This window comes from Colobus angolensis, unplaced genomic scaffold, assembly GCF_000951035.1.
Source record: "Colobus angolensis palliatus isolate OR3802 unplaced genomic scaffold, Cang.pa_1.0 Scaffold270, whole genome shotgun sequence".
NCBI classification, from domain to species: Eukaryota; Metazoa; Chordata; class Mammalia; order Primates; family Cercopithecidae; genus Colobus; species Colobus angolensis.
The window spans coordinates 1,527,128-1,550,959 of NW_012115933.1; the positions used below are offsets into that span (position 1 = coordinate 1,527,128).

Sequence of the window (23,832 nt, forward strand, 5' to 3'; positions counted from 1 at the left end):
GGTGTTCTCAATATAGTCATCAAAATGTTCACATCAGATCAATCCTCCAACCAAAATCCTGCAGAGGCTCCTCATTTCATTCAGAGTGAAAGATAAAATGTTTACAGTGGCCTAGATGGCTCTTCACAATCTGGAATCTCATGATCTCTCTGCTCTTGTTGCCCAGTATTCTGTCCCTCACTCACTGTTCCCCAGCTGCCCAGGTCTCCTTGCTGGTCGTCCAACAAGGCATAGATACACTCCTGACAGGCACTCTGCACTGGCTGCTTCCTTTACCTGGAATAGGCATGCTTTCCCAGACCTACCCATGGTTAACCTCTCACAGTCTCCAAGTCTTTGACTAAATCTCACCTTCTCACAGAAGCCTATCATCACCATCTTATTTAAAATTGCCATCTGCCCCCTCCCTTCACACTCTTGACCTCCTCACCCCACAACACTTTCCCCTTTCTTGCCTTTGCAATTTTCACTTTCTAACATATCATATAAGTTACTTATTATATGGTTTATTGAATGTCTCTCACTACAAAAATATTAAATCTACAAGGGCAAAGACCTTTATTTTGTCTGTGAATGGACCTCAAGCACCTAGAATAGTGCCCAGACATAGCAGGCATCCAGTAAATATTTGCTGATGAATGATTCCCCTCATGGAGCTCTCCATATTCCTTCTATTAGAGTCTATATCAGTGATGTCCAATAGAAATATAATGTGAGTCAAATATGTAATTTTAAATTTTTAGTAGGCACATTAACACCAGTACTTTATACTTTTTCTGTAAAACTAACTTTAATGTTTTGCTATATATTAAAATATATTTAATAATATATTTGGTAATTTTTATTTATTGAGCATTAAAGTTATACTTAGTGGAAAAATATTTACACTGCTTCAGGTTTTAATTGAAATTAAATTAGAAATTCCATTCCTCAGTTGCACTAGCAACATCGAAAGTGCTTAACAGCCACATGTGGCTAATTGCTACCATACTGGACAGTACAAATACAGACTGCTTGTTCCCCAGGTCTGCTGCACAATTGTCATATCCCTTCACCTCTCTACTATGTTAGAGTCATTTATTCTTTCTTGGTTTATGCTCCAGCACATCTCCCAATAACTTACTGTGAACAAGTACATAGAAGGTAAATTTTTTCCTACATGTGTCACAGGCAATTTAGGCTTCTAATGAAGGAGCCTAAATTCCCCTTATTTCTGGCTAACAAAATCCAATTATGTTCTGGCTGCAATGTGGCCACCTTCAGGGATAATTCATGATTTGTTAAAGCATTTCAAAACTCACCATATCACTTTACCTAGAGACTGTCATGTAATCTAGTTTTGGCTAAAAAGAAGCAGCCTGCTGTAGGAAACTTTGGTAAAGATCTTCCGCTCCCTACGACCTCCTTACTCTCCTGGTATACTCAGGCCTCTGAGGTTTGCTCAACTATCACCACCACCAGTCTGCTTTCTAGCTTTCAGTTTCTGCTGACATCTCTTCTGCTACCATTTCTTCTTATCCTTTAAAAAGTGTTTATTGAGAACCTATCATGTTTCCGGAGCTATCCTAGGTGTCAAAGATACAGGATATCTTGTTTTTATTATATCTGAGTTTATGTCTTTAAAAAAATTCCTTTGTGGTAATTTCGGTGGAATTTTAGGAAGAAAAGATCTCTATAAAGGACATCATTAGATAAATTAAGAAAACTGGAATATGGAAGTTAGGTTAAAGTATTATACCAACACAATCATACTGTGGTTACATAATATAATATCCTTATTCTTAGGAAATATACAGTGAAGCATTTAAGAGTAAGGGGCCATGATACATGTAACTTACCCTCAAATAGTTCAGAAAAAATAAAGCATGCAATGCACATATGCACATGATAAAGCAAATGAGAGAAAATGTTAGTAAGAGGCTAATCTGGGTGAACAGAATGCACGTGGCTCTTGTACTACTTTTATTTGAGGGATTCTAAGTTTGAAATTATTTCCAAATAAAAAGTTTAAAAATGTATGATGTTATACTTTAGTCCAGGGAGCAGGTTTCATTAAACAGCGACTGGATTCCTTCAGGTATCTAATGGTCAGAATCAAAAGATTAAGATAAATTGCCTTATGATGTGGCCCTTTAAGAACAGAGAAGGTAATAATTATTAACTGTTTGTTTTTATTAACCTTTTTTTATTTTAATAAAAATAAGTTATTATAGTTTTTATTAAGAGTTGGTAATAATTTTTCATTACAACTGGATATTAACAGTTTTTTATTTTAAAATTAAGAAAAACATTATTTGAGAGAAAATGTTTGCTTTATTCAGTTCCTTACTCCAGTACTGCTAACATTTTAGGCTGGATACATTTTGCTGTGTAGGGCCTATCCTGTGCATTGTAGGATGCCTAGTAGCATCCCTGGCCCCTGCCTACTAGATACCAGGAGCACTCACCCAGATCTGACAATCAAAAATGTCTCCAGATATTGCTACATGTATCCCGGGGGCAAAATCACCGCCGGCTGAGAGGCACTGATATAAATCCAAGCAGAACAAGCCTTGCTCAGAATTACAGACCGGAGTTGACCAGTGGTTCCCACATGTTAGCATATATTAGCATCACCTAGAGAGCTTGCTAAACTAAGTGATCTCCAATCCCAAAGTTTCTGAGTTAGCATATCTGATGTGTGGTCTGAGAACTGTCACTTCTAACATGATACTAATGGTTTGGGGACCACACTTTGAAAACTACAGGGCTAGACATTTACCTGTAGATAAATTATCCCAAACAGGCATTAAAATTGAAAAACAAAAGGCTGAAATGTAAGATTTGCAAATCCAGATTTATAGAATGATGGCAAATATCACACAGATAAGAGAGTTATGAAAGGTTCCAGAGACTATCTAGCTTTATCTTTAGACGAGTAGCTTTTTTTTTTTTTTAAGTTCAAAAGTACTAAAAAGCTAACTCTGGAATTGACCCCTTCTGTGCTTTTCACTGGATTTGAGACGAGTAGCTTCTTAAAGATCACACAGGTGATCCACCTTAGAGCTACGGTGGGAACAATGAAATGAAAATGGGTCTAGTGGTGAGGACACATGGACTGTAGCTGGGAAGTGACATTTCAGGTATTCTGTGAAACCTTAAGTCAAGTCATATCACTTCTCTAGATTTCAATTTCCTAATTGGGAAAAAAGGGATTTGGATTAGAATCTCATAGACTACTTCTAGTTTTAAAAATATATGATTAGGCCAGGCGTGGTGGCTCATGCCTTTATCCCAGCACTTTGGGAGGCTGAGGCAGGCAGATCACCTGAGGTTGGGAGTTCGAGACCAGCCTGACCAATATGGAGAAACCCCGTCTCTACTAAAAATACAAAATTAGCATGATGGTGCATGCCTGTAATCCCAGCTACTCAGGAGGCTGAGGCAGGAGAATCACCTGACCCTGGGAGGCAGAGGTTGTGGTGAGCTGAGATCGCACCATTGCACTCCAGCCTGGGCAACAAGAGTAAAACTCTGTCTCAAAATAAATAAATAAATAAATATTATATATATATGTATATATACGGTTATACTGCTAAAGTTGAGGGATAAGTAAATGGTAGTCTTAAAAAAATCTTTTAAGTTTTACATAAACGTTTATGTACTTTTTTGAATATATGGTAAATTAAAAAATTAATAGTCCTAATATTAATCTTTCTGTGAGTTCTCCCTCTTTCTACTACCATGTAGCTCAACATAATTTAGACTATTAAAATACTAAAAATACCTGTAACCTACAGTCACTCTTACAGCCTAAGAGAAAGTTATACTTTTAGTTTGGAAATGTATTTCTTAAATATTTAAGATGTAAAACCTTATTTTTAATACTCCTTAATAAAATACTTTAAAATAAAATGCTTTAAAATAAAAATCATAAGACCTATATTAACTGAGTCAAGACAACATGAAATATTATGACATATAATAAAAATTAAGAGCCTATTCAATTTATGTAAATTAGATGAACTGTAAAATATAACATCCTTACCTCAACATTTCTAATGGATTTGTCTCATGAACTTGGTTGCCACACCTTGGGCAATCATTGCTATCTTCAAAGTGCTGAACAATACAAGTCTTACAGACTAAGAAGAAAGAAGATGTTAGGTTAAAATGCATCATATGAACGTTCATTTAATGTTAAACTAAGTGTAATTAGAAATAGACCTTAACATTACCTACTACAAGTAGAATATCATTATTTAATTAAACTTCAAAAACCTTACAACTGTTAATACTGTAATAAAACCCAACTGAAATAAAAGTCAACTGCCACAAATAAAAAGTATACACTATTTTGCTTATTGTTTTTCTTAAATACATTCACACACCAAATACTACTCTACTCATCATCATATTAAACTAAAAAAGCTGGTGTATTTACACAAAATAGGTTTTTCTCATTTAAGGAAGGACAGAAAAAGGTAAAAACTAAGTCTGCATTCATTTCCTTTGCTAAACATTTATTTAAATGCAACATAAATAACTCTTAATACAACTTGAGAGTTTCCAACCTGTTTGCATTACTTTTATTGGCAGGGTACACCAGGGACAAACTGGGAGTTACAATGGACTTTGCTGGCCTTGGCAGAGTGTAATGAGTTTCTGCTCATAGGTACTATAATTCCATGGAGCACAAAGTATGAATAATGGTATCAAGTTTGGACAAAGGCATGAGGTAAATTGGAAGAATGACTGAAAAACTCACAGGGATAAATAAAATTTCAAATAAAGATTCTAAACAAAGACAATGGAAATATGACTTGTGGATTTGGGGCCACAAGGCTATATAGCCCACATTTCCTACAAATACTACTAGTCTCTCTGGCTATAAATCCTCTCATCTTTCAACTAAGCTTCTACTACATATTATGCCAATGTTTTGCCCCAAAATTTTAGACAATATTTACCGTACCTGAGCTATAAAATATTAATTCAATTCCTCATCCCAATACTCCTTCTCCATTCTATTACCCTGTATAACCTGAAATTTTCACATGGCATAGATTGGCTCTCCTACTCCCCATTCACAGCTGCATTTCAAGCTACTTCTTTCTCACTCCTCATGATTGACACTATCTAAAAGTTTACCAAAATGATTGGTCAAAACTAAACACTAGGATTCTTACAAGTGAGATTAGGTTTGAAAATCTGAACATATCACATATACTGGCCAAAGCAACAATGGCCATGGAAGAACTCTACCAGGTATCTAATTTTAAAATCATTTAGTACATACAGAGATTAGCAGAATTTCCTTTTGTTTATTTATTCATTGATTCAATAGGAATTTATTAAATGCTAGGCATTATATTAGGAGTTGGGGATGCAGGGGCCAACAAAACAAAGCCCAAATTCTTATGGAGCCTATACTTTATTTAGGAAGGCAAACAAATAATTTTAGTTAGTGATAAGTGATATTTTTACCTGCCTGTCCCTCCGCCTCCAAAAAAGATGGTAGAGACTGGGTGCTGGGAGGTGGCAGCTATTTTAAATAAAGTGATCAGGATAGGACCTTGTAGCAACCCCTAAGCTGGTGACATTTGAGCAGTGTTTTGTTGGATGAATGTACTTGAATCCCGTACTCTCTACCTCTTTTCACCATTACACACAGCTATTAGGATAACATTGCCTTCACGACAGTTCTCACAAAATGTGGGTAAAAGACAGTATCAAAATAAATAAATACCTTAAAATATAAAACCTTAAAAACCTTAAAAAAATAAAAAGCTTAGATATAAAATGCTTAGCCTAGACCTATTATGTACAATTGAATACTTCGCCTTCTTCCCAAATTTCTTGTCCCCAAAAGAGTTTCTAAATGTCTTCTCAAGTCAAAATAATCTTTGGGAAGAGAGGACTGCCTTATTATGCCATGTTGAAGTAGAAAACAGAGAAGCTGAATTCCTTCAGAAGATTGCTGGTATTTGCTCTTTTCCCAGGGATGCTAGAGAAGTCTCTGAAATTTGGGAAAGAGGCAAATGATAAGAAAGAAAGAGAAAGAGAAAGAAAAGAAAAGAAAAGAAAAGAAAAAAAGAAAGAAAGAAAGAAAGAGAGAGGGAGAGGGAGAGGGAAACAAGAGTGGAGGGATTTTAAAAGCCTCCATCCTGACATGGAGCTCTGATCCTTGTGGTTCAAAAGGTTTATCATACTCAATGGGTTGGCAATCCTTGGTTGTCTACCAGGCTTGACCAAATAGAGAGGTATGTGACATGCCCAGAACAAGTCCTTACCTGGATCAGCCAAAAGGCTAAGGGTAGGACCCTAGCATCCTCTCAGAAGCTATACTAAGCTAGGCTGCTCATGAAAGAGTTGTAGGGCTCAAGCATCCAAAGGTGCACACATTAAAGAGTAGTTATGCTAATTGCTTAAGGTCAAAGCAGCCCCAGTACCCAAGAACAGTGATGGGGAATACTAATCTATATTCTAGATCTGGACTGCCCAATACAGTAGTCACAAGCCACATGTGGCTACTAAGCATATGAAATGTGGTTAGTTTAAGTTCAGATGTAATGTAAGTATAAGACACACACTAGATTTCAGACATAACAAGAAAAGGTAATCTCAATAATTTTTATATTAATTACATGTTGAAATGACAATATTTTAGACATTGGATTAAATATATTATTAAAATTAATTTTACTTGTTTCTTTTTTAGTGTGGCTACTAGAAAATTTTAAATTATACACATGGCTCACATTTTATCTCTACTGAAGGGTGCTATTCTAGATGGAGATAGAATCCCTCCTATCAAGAGGTGAATTTATTTTCACACCAACAACTGAGATAGGGTATCTTATTCCACTTTTGCTGGTGAAAAAGAGGTTTCAATAGGCCCAGTCACCTGCCTATTCTGGTGAATGGCAGCACAAAGACCTAAATCCAGGTTTTCTGATGTGAATTTTTGTTTGTTTTTAGATGGAGTCTCACTCTGTCACGTAGGCTAGAGTGCAGTGATATGATCTCGGCTCACTGCAACCTCCGTCTCCCAGGTTCAAGTGATTCTCCTGCCTCAGCCTCCCTAGTAGCTGGGATTACAGGTACCCACCACCACGCCTGGCTAATTATTTGTATTTTTAGTAGAGATGGGGTTTTGCCATGTTGGCCAGGCTGGTCTCGAACTCCTGGCCTCAAGTAATCCGCCCATCTTGGCCTCCCAAAGTGCTGAAATTACAGGTGTGAGCCACTGCGCCCAGCCTTATATGAATTTTTGAAAACTTTTTTTCAGAGGCTAATACCAAAAACTGTTTTTCCTGACAATGTTTTTTTTTTCAGATAGTTTTAGTAAAAGACAACTTTAAGATGCTGAACAATGTAATATTCTGACTTGCTTTCTTTTTCATTTGGATGATTTGGTGGTAGTTGTCATTATTGTTATTATCATAGTTAACACTTAATGGGTTTATGTACCAGGCATTATCTTAAATATGCACATGTATTCAACATATTATATCCATGTATATCCTAATCAACATATATTTAATTCAACACAATTTAATAATCTAATCCTTACTACATTCCTATTAATTAGCATTTGGCCTCTTATAAAAAATTGAGTAGAGAATTTGAGCAAGTTGTCTAAAATTATGAAGCTAGTAAGTGTTAAACCCAATATTTGAATCCATTTTCTTAACCAAAGTATGTGTGATACATTTTCTTCACACTTTATTTACATAGATCTACAATATACAGAAAAAGAATGTCTTATCCCTTATTTTAGGAGCCTTAAACATGTCTAGTTGTACAATTAGATCTCCTTTTAAACAGTCTATAGCCCTTTTCATAGCTTATTTGTTCCTTTAAAGAAAAAATCTCTAGAAGATACATCTCCCACATGGCTTTTAAGAACTGTTAAATAAAGCACAACCTTATGTAAATTAGAACCTGAGGAAATCCAGGCTTGAAGTTCAGTGAAACTGGGAAAAAGTAAAATGAAGATCTGGTTTCCCTTAGATGCTTAAAAAACTTCTCATTACTACAAAACTCACCTCTAATTCTTAGTTTATAATTTGAAGTCCATACTAGCAGTACAGCACATTTTAAAAATATCTTAAAGATTTAACACCAAACTCTCTAACTGCTCAACCACTGTAGTGGTTAACCCAATTGGTCCAAGAATGATGTTAAAAAGGTCCTAGTCTAAGGTTAAGACTCTGTATGCAGACCAAGCACAGTCTTCATTCTCAACAGCTACTCCACACAGATTCTATAGCCATAAGAAACACCTGGGTCAGAAAGGGAGTTAGGCTCACCAAAGATGTCCTCAGGTGGGAAAACACTTAAGCAACAACTTAGCTAACATTTAATGAGCACTAACCAAATATCAGGCTTGGGCTCAGGACTCTGTATGGATTATAGTACGGACAGTTACTATCCTCCTTTGGCAAATGAGGAATGTAGTGCTGGACAGCCTGAGTAGGCTGCTCCCAGCTGCACAGCTGTGCAGCAGAGACAGTATCCATCCCCGGGCTGCGCAGCTCCAGGCCTAAAATCCAAGCCACTATGCAATGCATTTTAGAATTAATAACATTTGGTCCCTGGAATCAAAATAAAAAATTCATATAATATATATACTTATTATTTATTATTCTTTCTTTGAGACAGGGTCTTACTCTGGTCATCCAGGCTGGAGTGCAGTGGTATGATCATGGTTCACTGCAACTTCAAACTCCTGGGCTCAAGTGATCCTCCTGCCTCAGCCTCCTGAGTAGTTGGGACTACAGGCATGGGCCACTGTATTAGTCCGTTTTCACGCTGCCGATAAAGACATACCTGAGACTGGGCGATTCACAAAAGAAAGAGGTTTATTGGACTTACAATTCCAAATGGCTGGGGAGGCCTCACAATCATGGCAGAAGGCAAGGAGGAGCGAGTTACATCTTATGTGGATGGCAGCAGGCAAAAAGAAAGAGTTTGTGCAAGGGAACTCCTCTTTTTAAAACCACCAGATCTCATGAGACTTATTCATTATTCATGAAAGACCTGCCCCCATGATTCAATTACCTCCCACTGGGTTCCTCCCGCAACATATGGAAATTGTGGGAGTTACACTTCAATTTGAGATTTGGGTGGGGACACAGCCAAACCATATCGGCCACCATACCTGGCTAATTTTTTAAATTTTTGTAGAGACAGGATCTCGCCACATTGCCCAGGCTGGTCTCAAACTCCCGCAATAAAGGGATCCTCCTGCCTCAGTCGCTCAAAGTCCTGGGATTAGCCAGCACGCCTGGCCCTTTATATTTACCTAATCATGGATATCATTAAACTTTCACCTCATGTTTACTAAGTGAATTCCCTACTTTTACTGCTTCTTAGATTTGAACTAGGTTGTTGGACAAATTAATAGAGAAATGGCCACTGCATTATCTAAAGTAGTGGTTCTAAAATTTAAATAGGCATCATGATCACTAATTAGAATTTTTAAAGAATTGACTCACAGGCTCCATCCCAGACCAACTAATTCAGAATATCTAGGAGATTAGCACCAGGACTATAACTCTACAAAACCCTCTCACGGATGCAGCCAAAAGATAACTGGGAAACACTGGCCAAGAGAGCCTAGGAGGTAGTCACAAAAATCTGACTGACTAATACCATTGTTAGGCTGCCGATTCCAGGATTTGGCTCTCTGCTAAACCATCATTAGAAGTCACTTTATTATCACCATTAAGAAATCACTATGACAGGACAAAAAATAATTAAAGAATTTGTGATCAATGTACTCTCTCCCTATAATGCAGATATACATGAAAAACCAAGGTAGTATAGCATAGTTGTTCCAGATAATCTTGAGGCAGACTGCCTAGATCTGAATTCCAGTTCTGCCATTAGGCAAACTACTTTGTGTTTCTGTGTACAAAGGAGATAACAAAGATACCTATCTCACAGGATTCTTGTGAGGCTTAAAGGAGACAATATATATAAAGTTTACTGGTTTACAGTGTCTAGTAACTTCTAAGTATTCAATAAATGTGAGCTTTACCATAAATTAGATTACTGGATGAGCATAAAATGATAAGGAGAATCAACATCAGAATACTGAATAATATCAGACTGTGATTAGTTTGATGCACTAATCATAAAAAACAGATATCGTGCTGATGGAACTTGAAATGCCTATCATTCACTGGTATTAATTCCCTGCCTCCATTTCTACCCCAGTGACAGTCTTGCAACTCAAGTTTGAAGTTTAAGACACATTGCTTCACCTGAATAGGAAGAGCCTATCTTTTGTATGTAAGACACTTCTTTTACTGGGATAGGGTGAGGTGTGTGTCCAAGATTGACCAATGCTTTTCTATTATGCATTCTTTCCTTCGCTTTATGTTTATGTTAAAAGTAAACATATGTTTAAATTCAAGTACACTCCCACTGGTCTAGAAGCTATCTTGCTTTGTCTCTTCCCAATTACTTTGCATATACCTGTTCTGATGCACATGTTGATTTCATAGTTGAACTATTATAGAGTTATCCTATTTTCTATTTTCAAGTTCTTGAGGGTGTCTACACAAAAGGTACAAGGTCATTTGTTGTTGCTATCTTAGACGTATATGTGGTCCCCCCCAGGTCTCTTATGTATCACAGAGAGTTGGCATCCCAGCTTTGATGTCAAAATATGCAAATTTCTGCTCTTGAGTGCTAATTCTGCTATCACTGGCAATAAAACAATAATAATATTTTCTCTCATGTATTTGTCTTCATTCATTAGTAATGCTCTGTTTATTAAAACTGACCAAAGGCTGACTTCCTTTGCTAAAATCTTTTGGATGTGTTGTTATCTGTCAACTTAGAATATTTTTTCTTCCTTCCTTAAGCAATTCACAATCTTCATACACATTTCTTGATAATGCTCATTTTATATACATTTTTGTCTTGAAAATTCTTATCTGTTAACAGTTTATAAGTAAACTGTGGTCATGTTCAAAGAGAAGAGGCATCAGTTTCCTGCTTTTGATACCTATTCTTACACGTGAAACTAACACTAATTTTAAAAATCCAGAATAGCTGTAATTTGCTTCCATGCATCTTCTTGTTTTATTTATATAATGAACTAATTTTTCTCTTATGTTATGTATATGTATGTATATATATTTTTTCTCTTATGTATGTGTATGTATTATATGTATTATATAATGTGCCATATATTGGCCCATTTCTTTCAAAGGCCTACATGAGTTGCAATTTCACAGAGAACCCTAAGGACAGCATTATCTTCTACTGAGTAGAACACTTTATTCTTTTTTTCGCTAAGACAAAGCAACAGGCAGTGAAGCACACCTTGCCTGAACAAGGTTAGGAAACAGCCTGGGGGGTTAAGCATGGTCTAGGGATCTTAGACTGAGGAAGCCAGGAGACCCTGAAAGGTCTACGAATGTAGAAAAGGTTACCCTACTTCTGTAGGTTGACTTGTAGAGTCGAGTGGGGCCCCCAAGGTCATAGAGGCTGGTAGTTCAGTGAGTGCTGCAATGGCCTCATTCCCCTTCTTACCAATATAAATTCCATGATCAATCAAAATAATCAACTCCTCACACATACCCTTGATAGCATCACTCTTTTGTACTTCGACTCCCCTTCCCCTCTCTTCTTTGGTCATACTTGCTTAACTAAACTCTAATCCTGGCTAACTCTATCTAACTCTCTATGTACTCTGCCTCTACAAGATTACAGTGGAACTTTGTGGAAGAAAAGCATGCAACCATGCTGACTGGTCTCTCACCTTACATTCATGACCATGAACCTCAAGTGAATCCTTCATCTGCCAGGCTGTCATACTCAATGCCCCAAGTCCATTACACTTCTTGCCAGTATTTCATATCTTCTCCTCTCTCTTCAAACCCCCAACATATCCTCCTCCATCCTCACTCTCCACTGAGGACCTCACTTTCTACTTTACTGAAAACAAGAGGAAATAAAATAACTGAAACAAACAGAACTTTTACCACCACACCTATTCACCTACTAGCATCTATACTTTGTGTTCTTGCCTATTTCCAGAACTTCATGTACCTATCTAAAGCCATCCTCCACCCTATATGCCAGATCCTGTCACCATGACCTAAGAACATTGATCCAGTCCCCTTTCACTTACATCTTTTGCCATCTACTGAAGATTCTTAATGACATTTAAACATATTTCCCCAGCTCAAAAAGAACCCTATAAAACCACTTCTGTTGACCCTACTTCCCTTATTAGCTATTTATTTGCTTTCTTTTACAGTAAAACTCCTTGAGATACTGGCACTTATTCTCTTTAATTCATCTCTTCCCATTCTTTTTTGACTTTTTCTTTACTTTATTAAGATTAAATACTTATGTCTTCATAGTACAATATTCAAAACCAGAAAATAAAAAATTTTCCGTTTGCTGACATTATCCAGGCTTTTGCTCCTACCACTCCATTGAAACTGCACTTGAAAAGACCACCATGACCTATGCATTACTAAATTTAGGGGTCTATTCTCAACCCCACCTTACTCAACCCACTTAACACAGTTGATCCCACCTCCTCAACACTATGTGTTTACTTTGCCTTCCAGGACCCACTCTTCCCATTGTCCTCCTATCTCACTCATTTCTCCTTTTCATCCTGATAGGTAGTTGACACAGAGGTAGCCCCAGGGCTCAGTGCTTGGTCCTCCCTTCAAACTTTCACTGTTTAAATAATGACCCATATGCTGTTCATTCCAGGAGTCATAAGTCCAACTCTCAAATGGACATCTCCATTTTAATATGTTATAGCTTACATTCCTTTTTCTTTTCATGACCCACATACAATTCATTACCAAATATGAATTTACCTTCAAAACCTATTAAGATTCTGATCACTTTTTACCACCACCTTGATGCAAGCCATTACCATCTCCTGCCTGGATTACTGCAGTGGCCTCCTAACAGGTCTGCTTTCAACACAGTAGTCTGAGTGATTCTTTTAAACATAAATCAGATCATATAATTCTTCAACTCAAAACCCTGCCTGAAATGGATCTTCATTTCTCTCAGAGTAAAAGCAAAATCCTTAAGATGGCTCTACAAGAACTGCATCATGTGCCTGTGGCCATGCCCATCCCCATCACTTCTAACACTCCTTCACTCACTGCTGTCCAGCCATATGGGACTCAGGTCATTTCTCAACAAGTCAGTCACACTCCTGCTTTAGAGTCTTTAATCTTGCTATTCCCTCTACCAGAAACACCTCTCCCCTCACATATCTGGCTAACTCCTTTACCTGGTCTTTGTTCAAAAGTCACTCTCTTAATGAGGCCTATCCTGAACACAAGTTTACTTGAAATTATAACACCTCACTGGCCAATTTCCTTTACTCAGCTTGACTTTCCCCTTTTCTTCAGTATTTATCACCTAATATAATACACACTATGATTTGTTTATTGCCTACAAGGTTGCTTGATGAGTCTCAAGTGCCTAGAATTGTATCTGGAAGACAAAATGCTTAGTAATGATTTATAATATAAATGAGAACACAATGGTTAGGAACACTAAAGGGAACCAAAATTGTAGACCCTACACGTGTTACTATTGCAGTCAAGTCAGAAAGCAGCTTACATTTTCAACTAAAGCAAGGGAGGAGACTGAGTTTACTAGTAATTTTTTTGACAATTAAAGTAAGTTAGGCCAGGCACTGGTGGCTCGTGCCTGTAATTACAACACTATGGGAGGCTGAGGTGGGAGGATTGCTTGAGTCCAGGAGTTCTAGACCAGCCTGGGCAACATGGTGAGATCTCATCTCTAAAATAAAAAGGCTGGGCACAGTGGCTGACACCTATAATCCTAGCACTTTGGGAGGTTGAGGCAGATTGATTACTTGAGCCCAGGAGCTCAAGACCAGCCTGGGCAACATGTTCAAACCCTGTCTCTACAAAAAAAAATACAAAAAAACTAGCTGGGCATGGTGGTGCACACGTGTAACACAGCTACTCAGAAAGCTGAGGTAGGAAGATCACTTGAGCCTGTGGGGGATGGAAGCGGGGTAGGGAGGTTACAGTGAGCCGAGATTTTGCCACTGCACTCCAGCCTGGGCAACAGAGTGAGACCTTGTCTCTAAATAAATAAATAAATAAGTTCAATATAAACTAAAATATAACATTGATCATTTTCTATTAATTGAATGTCAGTGGTTCTGACATTATATATTCATATATGTATATATGAATACATATATATTCTGAGAAAATATAGCTTTGCTCACTGGCTTTAACATTTTTGATATAATACTGGTAAAAACCAGTACATATAAAACATCAGTAGTTGTGAAGTCTTCAGAATATCCAAAAGAAAATTATCTTTTGTCTTTTTTACGAAGTTAGACTAATTGTTTATAATGCTTATATTGAACCCTTGTGCTAGACTCTTAAACATACCTGTATACTGATGATTTCTAATCATGAATATTTTTGTATTTTAGGTTACATACTTTTTCTCAACCCAACACTGATATCAGTCTCAACTCATTCTGACCAAGATATATTCTCATAAGTCAATATAGAAGATTTTACTTTTTTACTTCTGTTATCCTTTGGTTTTGTGCTTTAGCGTCCACTGTGACGCTTTGCTCGACTATTTAAACATTCCCTGCTATCTAATTCATAGTTTCAAAAGCTAAAAGAACTATACACATAATTCTTCTTTAACATTATTACTAATAATAGATGACACCGAGATTAAGACCTATAATTATTATTTTTAAAAAGTCATCAAAATGAACACTATAATCACTTTCATGAATGAATGACTAGTTTCTGCCAAAATACTGTTTGAAATATATAACATCAGTACACCAATGACATCATTTCTAGTATATCTTAAAATATTATATTGGCACCTACTGAGAGTATAAATGTAATTTCTATTTTGGCCTTTTTTATTCCAAAATACGTTTTTTATTCTTATTATGAATACATTATTGGAAATTCAATTTATATCTTTTTTTCATTAAAAGGGCTATTCATTCAGAATAATAAATGCAGATCAGTATTGGGTATATAACAGTTATATAGTCAGGAAAACACAGAAGAGGTTTATTTTATAAATATTAACTAGAATTTTAAATTAACATGTTGCTTAAAAAAATTTTAGAAAGTAAAGCTAAGCAGAAAGAAAAAAATAAAATTAGGAAAATGTCATAACATATATGATGTAGATGTACCTGAGTCACATATCCAGGATTCAGAACTCAGCTTTAGCACTTACTGGCTGTTACTTAACCTTTCTCAGTCTTACCTCCGGAATAAGAATCTGAAATACTCTTTCCTTAAACCTTTTCATAGATTGATCCTATTATTTTAGTTCTTGCTTAGATGGCCACTCCCAAGAAAGACCTTTCTGTTTTTAACTCATAGCATTTGTCATGCATAGCACCTGAAATTCCACTTTACTTGCTTATTGTCTGTCTGTCCTATTAGAACGTTAAGTTCTAGGAGGGCACAGACTATGCTTGTTCTATTTATTGCTGTGTTGCAGTGGCTAGAATAATGACTGGCACATGTAAAAGTTAATGAATATTTGTTGATGCTTAAATAATACCACCTAACTAGAGGGGTTCTTGGTTGGGTAAAATAAAACAATGAATGTAAAGCTCATGATGCCCCATATAACAAACATTCAATAAAACAATAGCTAATATTTCATTCCTTTATTAGCATTTATTTTAACAACTCTATGATTAAAAGTACAAACTGCCTACTTTAAAGGATGCTAGTATTATAAATGTCTGGTCCAGAGCAGTGCTTCTTAAACTTTAGTGTACCAGAGAATCACCTGCAGGGCTCGTTACTAAAGATTTCTGGCCTTCTCTCCAGAGATTCTGATTCAGTAAGTCTACAGTGAAGCCCCAAAATTTGTGCTTCTATCTAATAAGTTCCCAGGTGATGCTGCTGATGGTGGATGCAGCTAATTCAGAGGTTTCACTTTGAGTAGCATGTGTATGTAGTGCAAGATTTTTAAATATTGAATATCAGAGCATCATGAGTTCTCTGTACCTTAAGTACCTGTATATTTATATTTGTTCAAAAACAAGAAATGGTTGGTAGTACTTAAATTCTGCCATCTTATGGTTAAGTTATTCCTTCTTACATATTACCGCATAAAATCGCTGAGTCTCTTATCACATCAACTATATTATCAATTAATCTTTCTTTGTAGAAGTTAAAAAATAAGTATAACAATGTGTTTTTGCAAAGAATTTATTCTTAGGTTAGGGATTACTGCCATAATCTCTGAAGAGCAGAAAGAGGAAAGAAAGCTTTCCTTTTCTGTACCACAGAATTCTGTCTATAAACATCCTTTTTTTTTTTGAGGAAAGAATCACTAGATTCTTATAGGGGCCTCTGACCACAAAAGGGTTAAGAACCAATACACTGCATTGGTCACATTTGAGCTGCTGGAACAAAGCTTCTTTGTCCTTAGTTTAAGTAAAAAGTCTTTCATTTTAAATCAACAACCTATACCACACCCAGCAGATACACTCTAAGCAGCTTTAAAGTTTCTCTTTTCACCAGGGTCACCTGGTGAAAGAGACAGAACATCCCTTAATCTAGGGCCATCAATTTCTAATCCCCAGTCCAGAGTCTCTCCCTCTCCCTAAGATCCCAAAGATTCCTATGCAGATCCTAGGAGACAGTTTTTCTAAATTTGTAATTCCAAACCAACATTGCCTATATGCGTTTCAAGTTACCTATCACTGCATTTGAATCTTTGAAAGGAAAAATACACAATAAAATAACTTATTAGCCATGCATTTATTCATTTAAGATTTTATTGAGACACTTAACCCAAATCTGCACGTGGTAGGGCATGTCTTAAAGGGGATGAGTTTTAAAGGATGGGTAACTGCTAGCTGGGCACACAGGAGGCATTCATTTCAAGGAGAGCAAACAAACAGTTGAACCAAGTATTTGTATGTGTGAGTGTTAGGTGGTAGGGGAGGAAGTGGTAGGCAGAAACCAGTCACCACTAAGTAGCTTTACTGTATCCTGAGGTCAACAGGATACCTTTAGGAAACTTTAGGGTAGGTTAAGAGTGATAATGATAAAGACAGTAAGCTGTTTTTAATTATTACCACTTGGACACAGTTAAGAATGTGCTGCAGTGGCTTTGGTGAGATGTAATAAGAACACGAATGAGAACAGTAACAGAGGGATGAAACTAAAGGGACAGATTTGAGAACTATTAAACAGAGAGACCAGCAGGACTTTGCCCAGTTTTGTGAGGGTAGAGTCAAGCACGTAGCATATTTCTTGCTTGGATGACTGAGTGCTGGCATCCCATTTGATCATTCGTAGATATGCTGAGTTTCAGGTGGCTTCAGGACATCCAAGTGGACATCCAGTAGGATTCTGCAGCTGAGAAGAAAAGTGTAAGCCAAAAATAAAGATTTGAGAGTCCTCAGCATAGGTAGCTGAAGTCTCAGAATACATGAGTTCACACAGGAAAAAAAAAAATACATCTAAATACATGTGTTAGAAATTTCTTCTTGGCGTATAAGTTTGCTCAATAGTGTACACATTTCACATTTATCTTATTTACCACTGTACCCCCAGTGGCTAGCAAAGTGCTGATATGTAATTACTTAGTTTAAATAATGAAATAATTATTTGTGCAAAAATTATGTGTTTATTTCCTTTGGTTAGGCTATTAAAATTATCTCACAGCCATGTAAACCATGGTTAATGTGGATTTAGTTCATCTAGTATTAAGTGATCATTTAAAGCTAAAACTCATTTGTGTTTGAAAATTTTAACTCATTTAAAAATTTTATCTATTTATCAAATGTCCCTGGCCTACTGAAGGGAAGAAGTATTAGTAGGTGAAAAGAGTCTAAAGATGTGGTTTTTATGATGCTGATTTGATCATGTGATCAAATGTGATCATGTGATATGACGACATGATTTTTTGCATCTCCTGGCTGCCCCACCATCTCTACCTCCTATTTCCTTTTGACGAGCTCACTTTTCGGGCCCTTCTTTCTACATCTACCTACATCTACAGGGCAGCCCAGCAGTGCTGGCTCCAGAATTTCTCTCTGAGAGAATGAGGAAGCACCAACCTATCTGGTTTGAGATGGAGAAAAGAGTTGAAATGCACTTGCATAGTCATCTGAAAGAAGACTGAAGTAACTTCATTTACCCCTACCAAAGCAGAGGGAGCTACTAATAATCCCTGCCTCCGGCCCATATGTAGTCCTCTGCACCATTACTCAAGGGTTACTATCTGTCTGAGATGGCATATGATCTGTAGCTTTAGGAATTTCACAAAACACGAGTTTCTTCTGCATATCATTCTGCTCCAGTATCCTGATATACATCTGCTATTATATCACCCTCTGTCACTCCTCATTGCACTTAACAGCATCTTTTTGTTTTTGTTTTTGTTTTTTTTTTTACATTTCTTAACTTGATTACTCTTTCTTCACTTGACCAGAGAGTCCAGAAGGGCAGGTTCTATGTCTGGTTTTGCACACCAATAATAAAGCTTCATTTATGTATTTCACACCTGAATAGTAAGAACACCTTATATTTTCTTATGAGTCTCCATAAAAACTAGCATTTACTCATTCTTAACTCATTCTTTATAGCATCATAATATTGTAGACTTTGTATAAGATAAGTAAGATACTCTTTGTATATGCCTAAGTCAAGATATAAAATATTATACGGTACTACAATGTCACTTAACATTTCTCACTTTCTGCCTTTCCCATTTGGTTATTTAATTTTCTACCCATCCAAAAACACAGAACAACTGTATCTATCCTACATTATATATGAGAAAACCTTGTAGAAAAGTTGAAACCCAGGATATCACCACATATCAAAGACCCAACCAAAGGCTGAGGAATACTGCTTTGCAGTACAATTTATGTTATCAATATTTGTTTGTATTTATATTGAGGCTTATAGGCAAAAACTATCCCACTTGCAAGTGGGATATATTTGTATAAATATAGATTTGTATTTGTTTGTATATAAATATTTCTAACAAGGGATACCTTGCAAGTGGGATAGTTTTCGCCTATAAGCTTCAATATAAATATGAACAACATAGAAATCAAAGGACCTGACAGTATATAAAGATTAGTGCTACCAGAATCCTCAGACTCCTCAGAGACGCAATGGAGTACCTGACTCCATCATTTACTCTACTTTTTGTGTTCTCTGTTGATGATAAAGGCCACATTTGGGACTTACCATTGTATTTAAATCACATTTCTACAATGTTCATTCTCTCTCAGTAAAGGGGCTTGATGGCCACCAAGGGATCTTTCAGGCCAGGACAACATGTGCAGTTAAATTGTCATTTAATTTACCCCTTTAGGCTTTAAATTGCTGTTGAGAATATATATATATATATATATATACCCTTTGCTTATAAGCTAATTGTTTATACTTCTATAATCTTTTGTTTTCCTTTTTTAAACAAAGTTATAGTTAAATTGAGATTTCACTATGACCCAAAGAAAATTTTCTTCCAAAGGACATATATAAAATTTGTAGTATATAGATAGAAATGGGAGAGTTTGTGCTTTCTTCTCATCATCCAGAGTTGGCAGTTTTTGCTGGATGAATCCAAAAATTAAAAACAATGAACAAATGTTCAAAGAAGCAAAACAAAACACACTGTGGACTGGGTCCAGGTTCCACGCTTGGTGCAATGGGAAACAGGGAAGTAGAAGATAAAGTCCCCACTCTAGGGTAGCCAATTGTTTCTTCCTTCAAAGTATGTCCACAATACAACCATCATTCTCCACCTCCATTTCATATCTTATAGCCTTGGTTGAAGGCCCTATAATCTTTTAGCTTTCCTACAGTAATAGGCTTCTAACTGATTTGCTGTTCCTTGACCTGGCCAAGTGTATTTCCATCTCGAGGCCTCTGTACTTGATTTTCCTTTTACACAGACTGCTCTTCCCATATATCCAGAGAGTCCTTCATTCCCTTCAGGTTTCTGTTCAAATGTCATCATATCAAAGAGACTGACCCACTATAAAATAACTCCATGTCTCCTATCTACCATCGGGCTTTGTTCCTTTTCATACTACTTATCACTAACATGGCATTTTTAAAAATTAGTTTTCCTATTAGAATTACACTTCTTGAGCAGAGGCTTTTTTACTATCTTGTGCCCTTCTGTATCCTCTGTACCCCAGCACAGTGCCTGACACAAAGAAGGTACTCAATAAATGTCTGTTCAATGGTAGTTAATTATTAATTGTTCAAGTTAAATAACAATACAGGGCAACAGCAAACTAGTAATACAAGATAGTTCATAGTTAACTGCTAATTGAATAAGATGTGCCAGTAATACCCCCAAAGGAGTATACATCAGCATCACTTGGGGAGCTTTTCCAAAATATACATGCCCAGACCTTACCACAAGACCCACTTTATCTCCCCAGGCAGGGTCCTGAGCATGTGTATGCTTAAATAGCTTCCCAGATGATTCTATTTTTTATTGTGGTAAAATAAATATAACATAAAAGTTGCCATTTCAACCATTTCCAGATTATTCCATCTAGCATCCATTTAAAACTACTGGTATAACATTATGTCAGTTCAGCAGAGCAAGAACAGCTGAAAAAAAAGGCTTACAAAAAAAAAAAAGGTACCATGGTATATTAAAGAACATGGGTTCTGGAGTTGAATATAAGTCCACCACTCATTAGCTATGAGACTAGACAAGTTACTTAACTGTTAGTTTCCACATCTATAAAATGAAGATAATCTCTATACCTTCTCTCTCCCCCTACATCTACTCCAAACTGCTCCCAGGTCATTGTAAAGCTAAGATGAAATCAAGTATATCTCTATTTTGGTGCACATACTAGGCATTAAACTAGAACTTACTGGAATTACTTTCACTGAAATAAAAAATGAAATCATGCTGGCAGAAACACAAAGAGTATGTGTAATCTTGGCATAAGTGGCAGTAAAAAATGTCTCTTCCTCTTCCAATGGGACAATTGAGAATGAAATCTGCTAGGAGCTCCACAGGTAAGACACTACTAGAACAGTGATTCTCAAACTTAAGCATGCTTCAGAATCACCTGGAGGGCTTGTTAAAACAGATTGCTGGGCCCACTCTCAGAGTCTCTGGTTCATTAAGTCTAGGGTAGGGCCTGATAATCTGCATTTCTAACAAGTTCCTAGAACTTGTGATGACACTGGTGCTGCTAGTCTAGGAATCACACTTTGAGAACCAGCGAATTAGAGTCTGCATATCCTAAAAGAATCTCTGAGATTAAATCCTTGAGTATAATTTTTTTAAAATAAAAAACCTGAAATAGTTCACCTAAAAAAAACCGTAACTGATAATATGCTTATGATTTTTAGAATATTTTACAATGTGATAAAAGTCAACTACTGAGATTCAAATAACAAAAGCAAAATTTCATGCCACTGGCATCCCAATGACAACTATTCTGAAAATTAATTCAAAGTTAAAATAATTCTTAGAATACTCATTTCTTAAAAGTTACAACATAGATAAAAACAAAGCATGGCAATTTTAAAGGAACAAATGTACATATAAACTTTGACGCATATAATAACCTAAACGAACACTTACATGTATGGAGGCATTCCGTCACTGTTGTTGGCTTGATCAGATACCCTTTACAGATATAGCAGGTAATGTAAGGATTAAAATCTTTCACCAAGTGTTTCCTTTGGGTAGCCATTCGTGGCTAGTGAAGTCTGGCTTTATTAGTTCGGGCAAACAGGGGTCCTAAGTAGATGAAAGTCTGATTCCAGGAGCTGGTATGTCGTTCCCAGTAGGATGTCCTGAGGCATGAGAATTAGCATCCAGATTTATCAGGAGATCGCTGATCATCACTCCTTTTGGTGGTTCTGCTTTCCCATGTCTGTTTCCAAAATCATTTCAAAAAGATGAGAGAAAAAGGCGTCAAACTCCTCATAATGTATTAATGTCATTCTATCAACAGCAAGTGTTACATGTTCCCAATTAGATGAATAGGTGAATAGAACAAAACCTTCATTGTATCATTAACTTGCAAATTTGCTATAATTTAATTCAGAATAATGACAAATTCATCCAGTTCTGGAACCTGAACTATCACCTCTATACTAATGACACCCCAAGCTATTAACTACAGTTTGGTATCTTTACCTCTTCGCTAATGCATTTTAACTATCTGCTTGACTGCTCTATTAAGAGTCCCTGCCAATACAAGTTAGAAGATTAAAAAGTGAAGTCATTATCCTCCCTTTCAAAATGGTCCCCACTTCCATTTTGAACCCTACATCCAGTTACGAGTCAAATCAAGTTGACATAAGTTGCTCCACTTGTATATCACCGCTCCACCTGCAGTCCCTCTTATATTCTGTTACCAGACACATTTTATTCTGTGACACTTGAGTCTTCTTATCAACGAATGTCAGCGTCTTCTCTTTACAAACAGAAAAACGTTTCTCATTCTGTCAGTAAGACCTTCTACAGGTTAACCTTAATATACCCTTCAACAACTTTCTTCAACCTGAAGGGATCACTCCTCTCCCACCATCTCCTCTGCAGGTTCTACGCACTCTATCCAACACGCACTTTCTCTCCTGTCTCCATGCCTCCTACACTTCAAGCCCTTCTCCAATGCTATCCTCAGCGCAATCTTTCCCTAGTTTTTAATGCTTCTTTCCCGTTACATTTGCCTTTTATTTTGATTTATAGTTACATTCATTCTTTACAGTCTTTATTAGATCAAAAACTCTTCAACAGAAACTGGTCACATTTAGTAGATACATAACCTGGGTAATGTTGCTTTCCTGTCTCAGTTTTTTTTTTTAAACTGTAAAATATGTATCCTCTCAGAAAACACAACATGAAAGGTGATTTTCCTAAGTGCATTCTATAAACAGGAACTTTCCCCCATCTTAGCTGTTAACTCATTGGTAAGTATAAAGCAACCGGAAAGGTAAAAGGCATTCCATCAACACATAGCCACTGCGAATGTGCAGGGAATGCGTGTAATCATCCTATTCTCTTGGGAAATCACATTCGTGGGTGTAACAGAAAGCAAGCATAATTAAAAGACAGGGAATCAGGGTTCTGGCCCTTAGCTCTGTATGACCTTCAGCAAAGCGTTTCATATCTGTGCCTGGGTCTCAGCTTCCTCCTCTGTAAGTTGGGATTAACTGCCTTGCCTTTCCCACAGGTTTGCCATGAAGCTCCAAAGTAAGAGAGTCCTTTGGAAGAGGAAATGCACGGTCCCGACCTGGGGTGGTGCTAAGATCCTAAGGCACAGAGCCCTGTGACCAAGACAGTTAAGGGAAGCAAGAACTTGCAATGACTGGGCGGGGGTGAAGGGGAACTTTTCTGCGTTCTCCGGCAGGACCCAGCGGCACAGCCCAGTGCGGTCCCAGCACCGCCGCGCCCGCCCGGCAGGTGCGCGGGCCCAGGCCCCAGAGGCGCGCTGCTCAGGCCGTGGAGAACGAGCAGCCTTTCCCGGGGCCGGCGTCCGCAGCCGGCCGCTCTCCCCGCCTAGCGAGGCACGGCTCCGAAGCCCCCGCCCCGGCCGGTCGCCCCCTGCACCCGAAGGGCCCTCCCGGCTCCAGGCGGGGCCGGCCAGGGCAGGTGTCTGGAGGTGTCGCTCCCGCCTGAGGCGCAAACTTGGGCGAGGAGTCTGGCGTCCTTGCCGCTCCTCAGCCTGCCCGGTACCTACCCAGCGGCCACCACCGCCGCCGCTCCTCGCCCGCCAGCGCGCCGGCCTCAGAGTGAAGGAAAGTGAAACAGAAACAGCACCCGCCGCGGCCTGGCCGGTCCCCG

The 23,832-nt window shown here is 37.5% G+C and overlaps 1 protein-coding gene across 2 annotated transcripts in view; it reads right to left on the reverse strand.

Annotated features, from left to right (window-relative positions):
• The window catches only part of PCGF5 (polycomb group ring finger 5), a 63,062-nt gene that overhangs the window by 38,645 nt on the left and 585 nt on the right, over nt 1-23,832 (reverse strand). Inside the window, exons 1-3 of one of the 2 annotated variants that reach the window (XM_011947850.1) lie at nt 23,729-23,832; nt 21,622-21,916; nt 4,028-4,124 (exon numbers count right to left, since the gene is read on the reverse strand). In XM_011947850.1, the coding sequence (XP_011803240.1) occupies nt 4,028-4,124; nt 21,622-21,733 (209 nt within the window). In that variant the 5' untranslated portion in view covers nt 21,734-21,916; nt 23,729-23,832. The remainder of the gene's footprint in view (nt 1-4,027; nt 4,125-21,621; nt 21,917-23,728) is intronic. The other variant, XM_011947851.1, reaches the window with a different exon arrangement.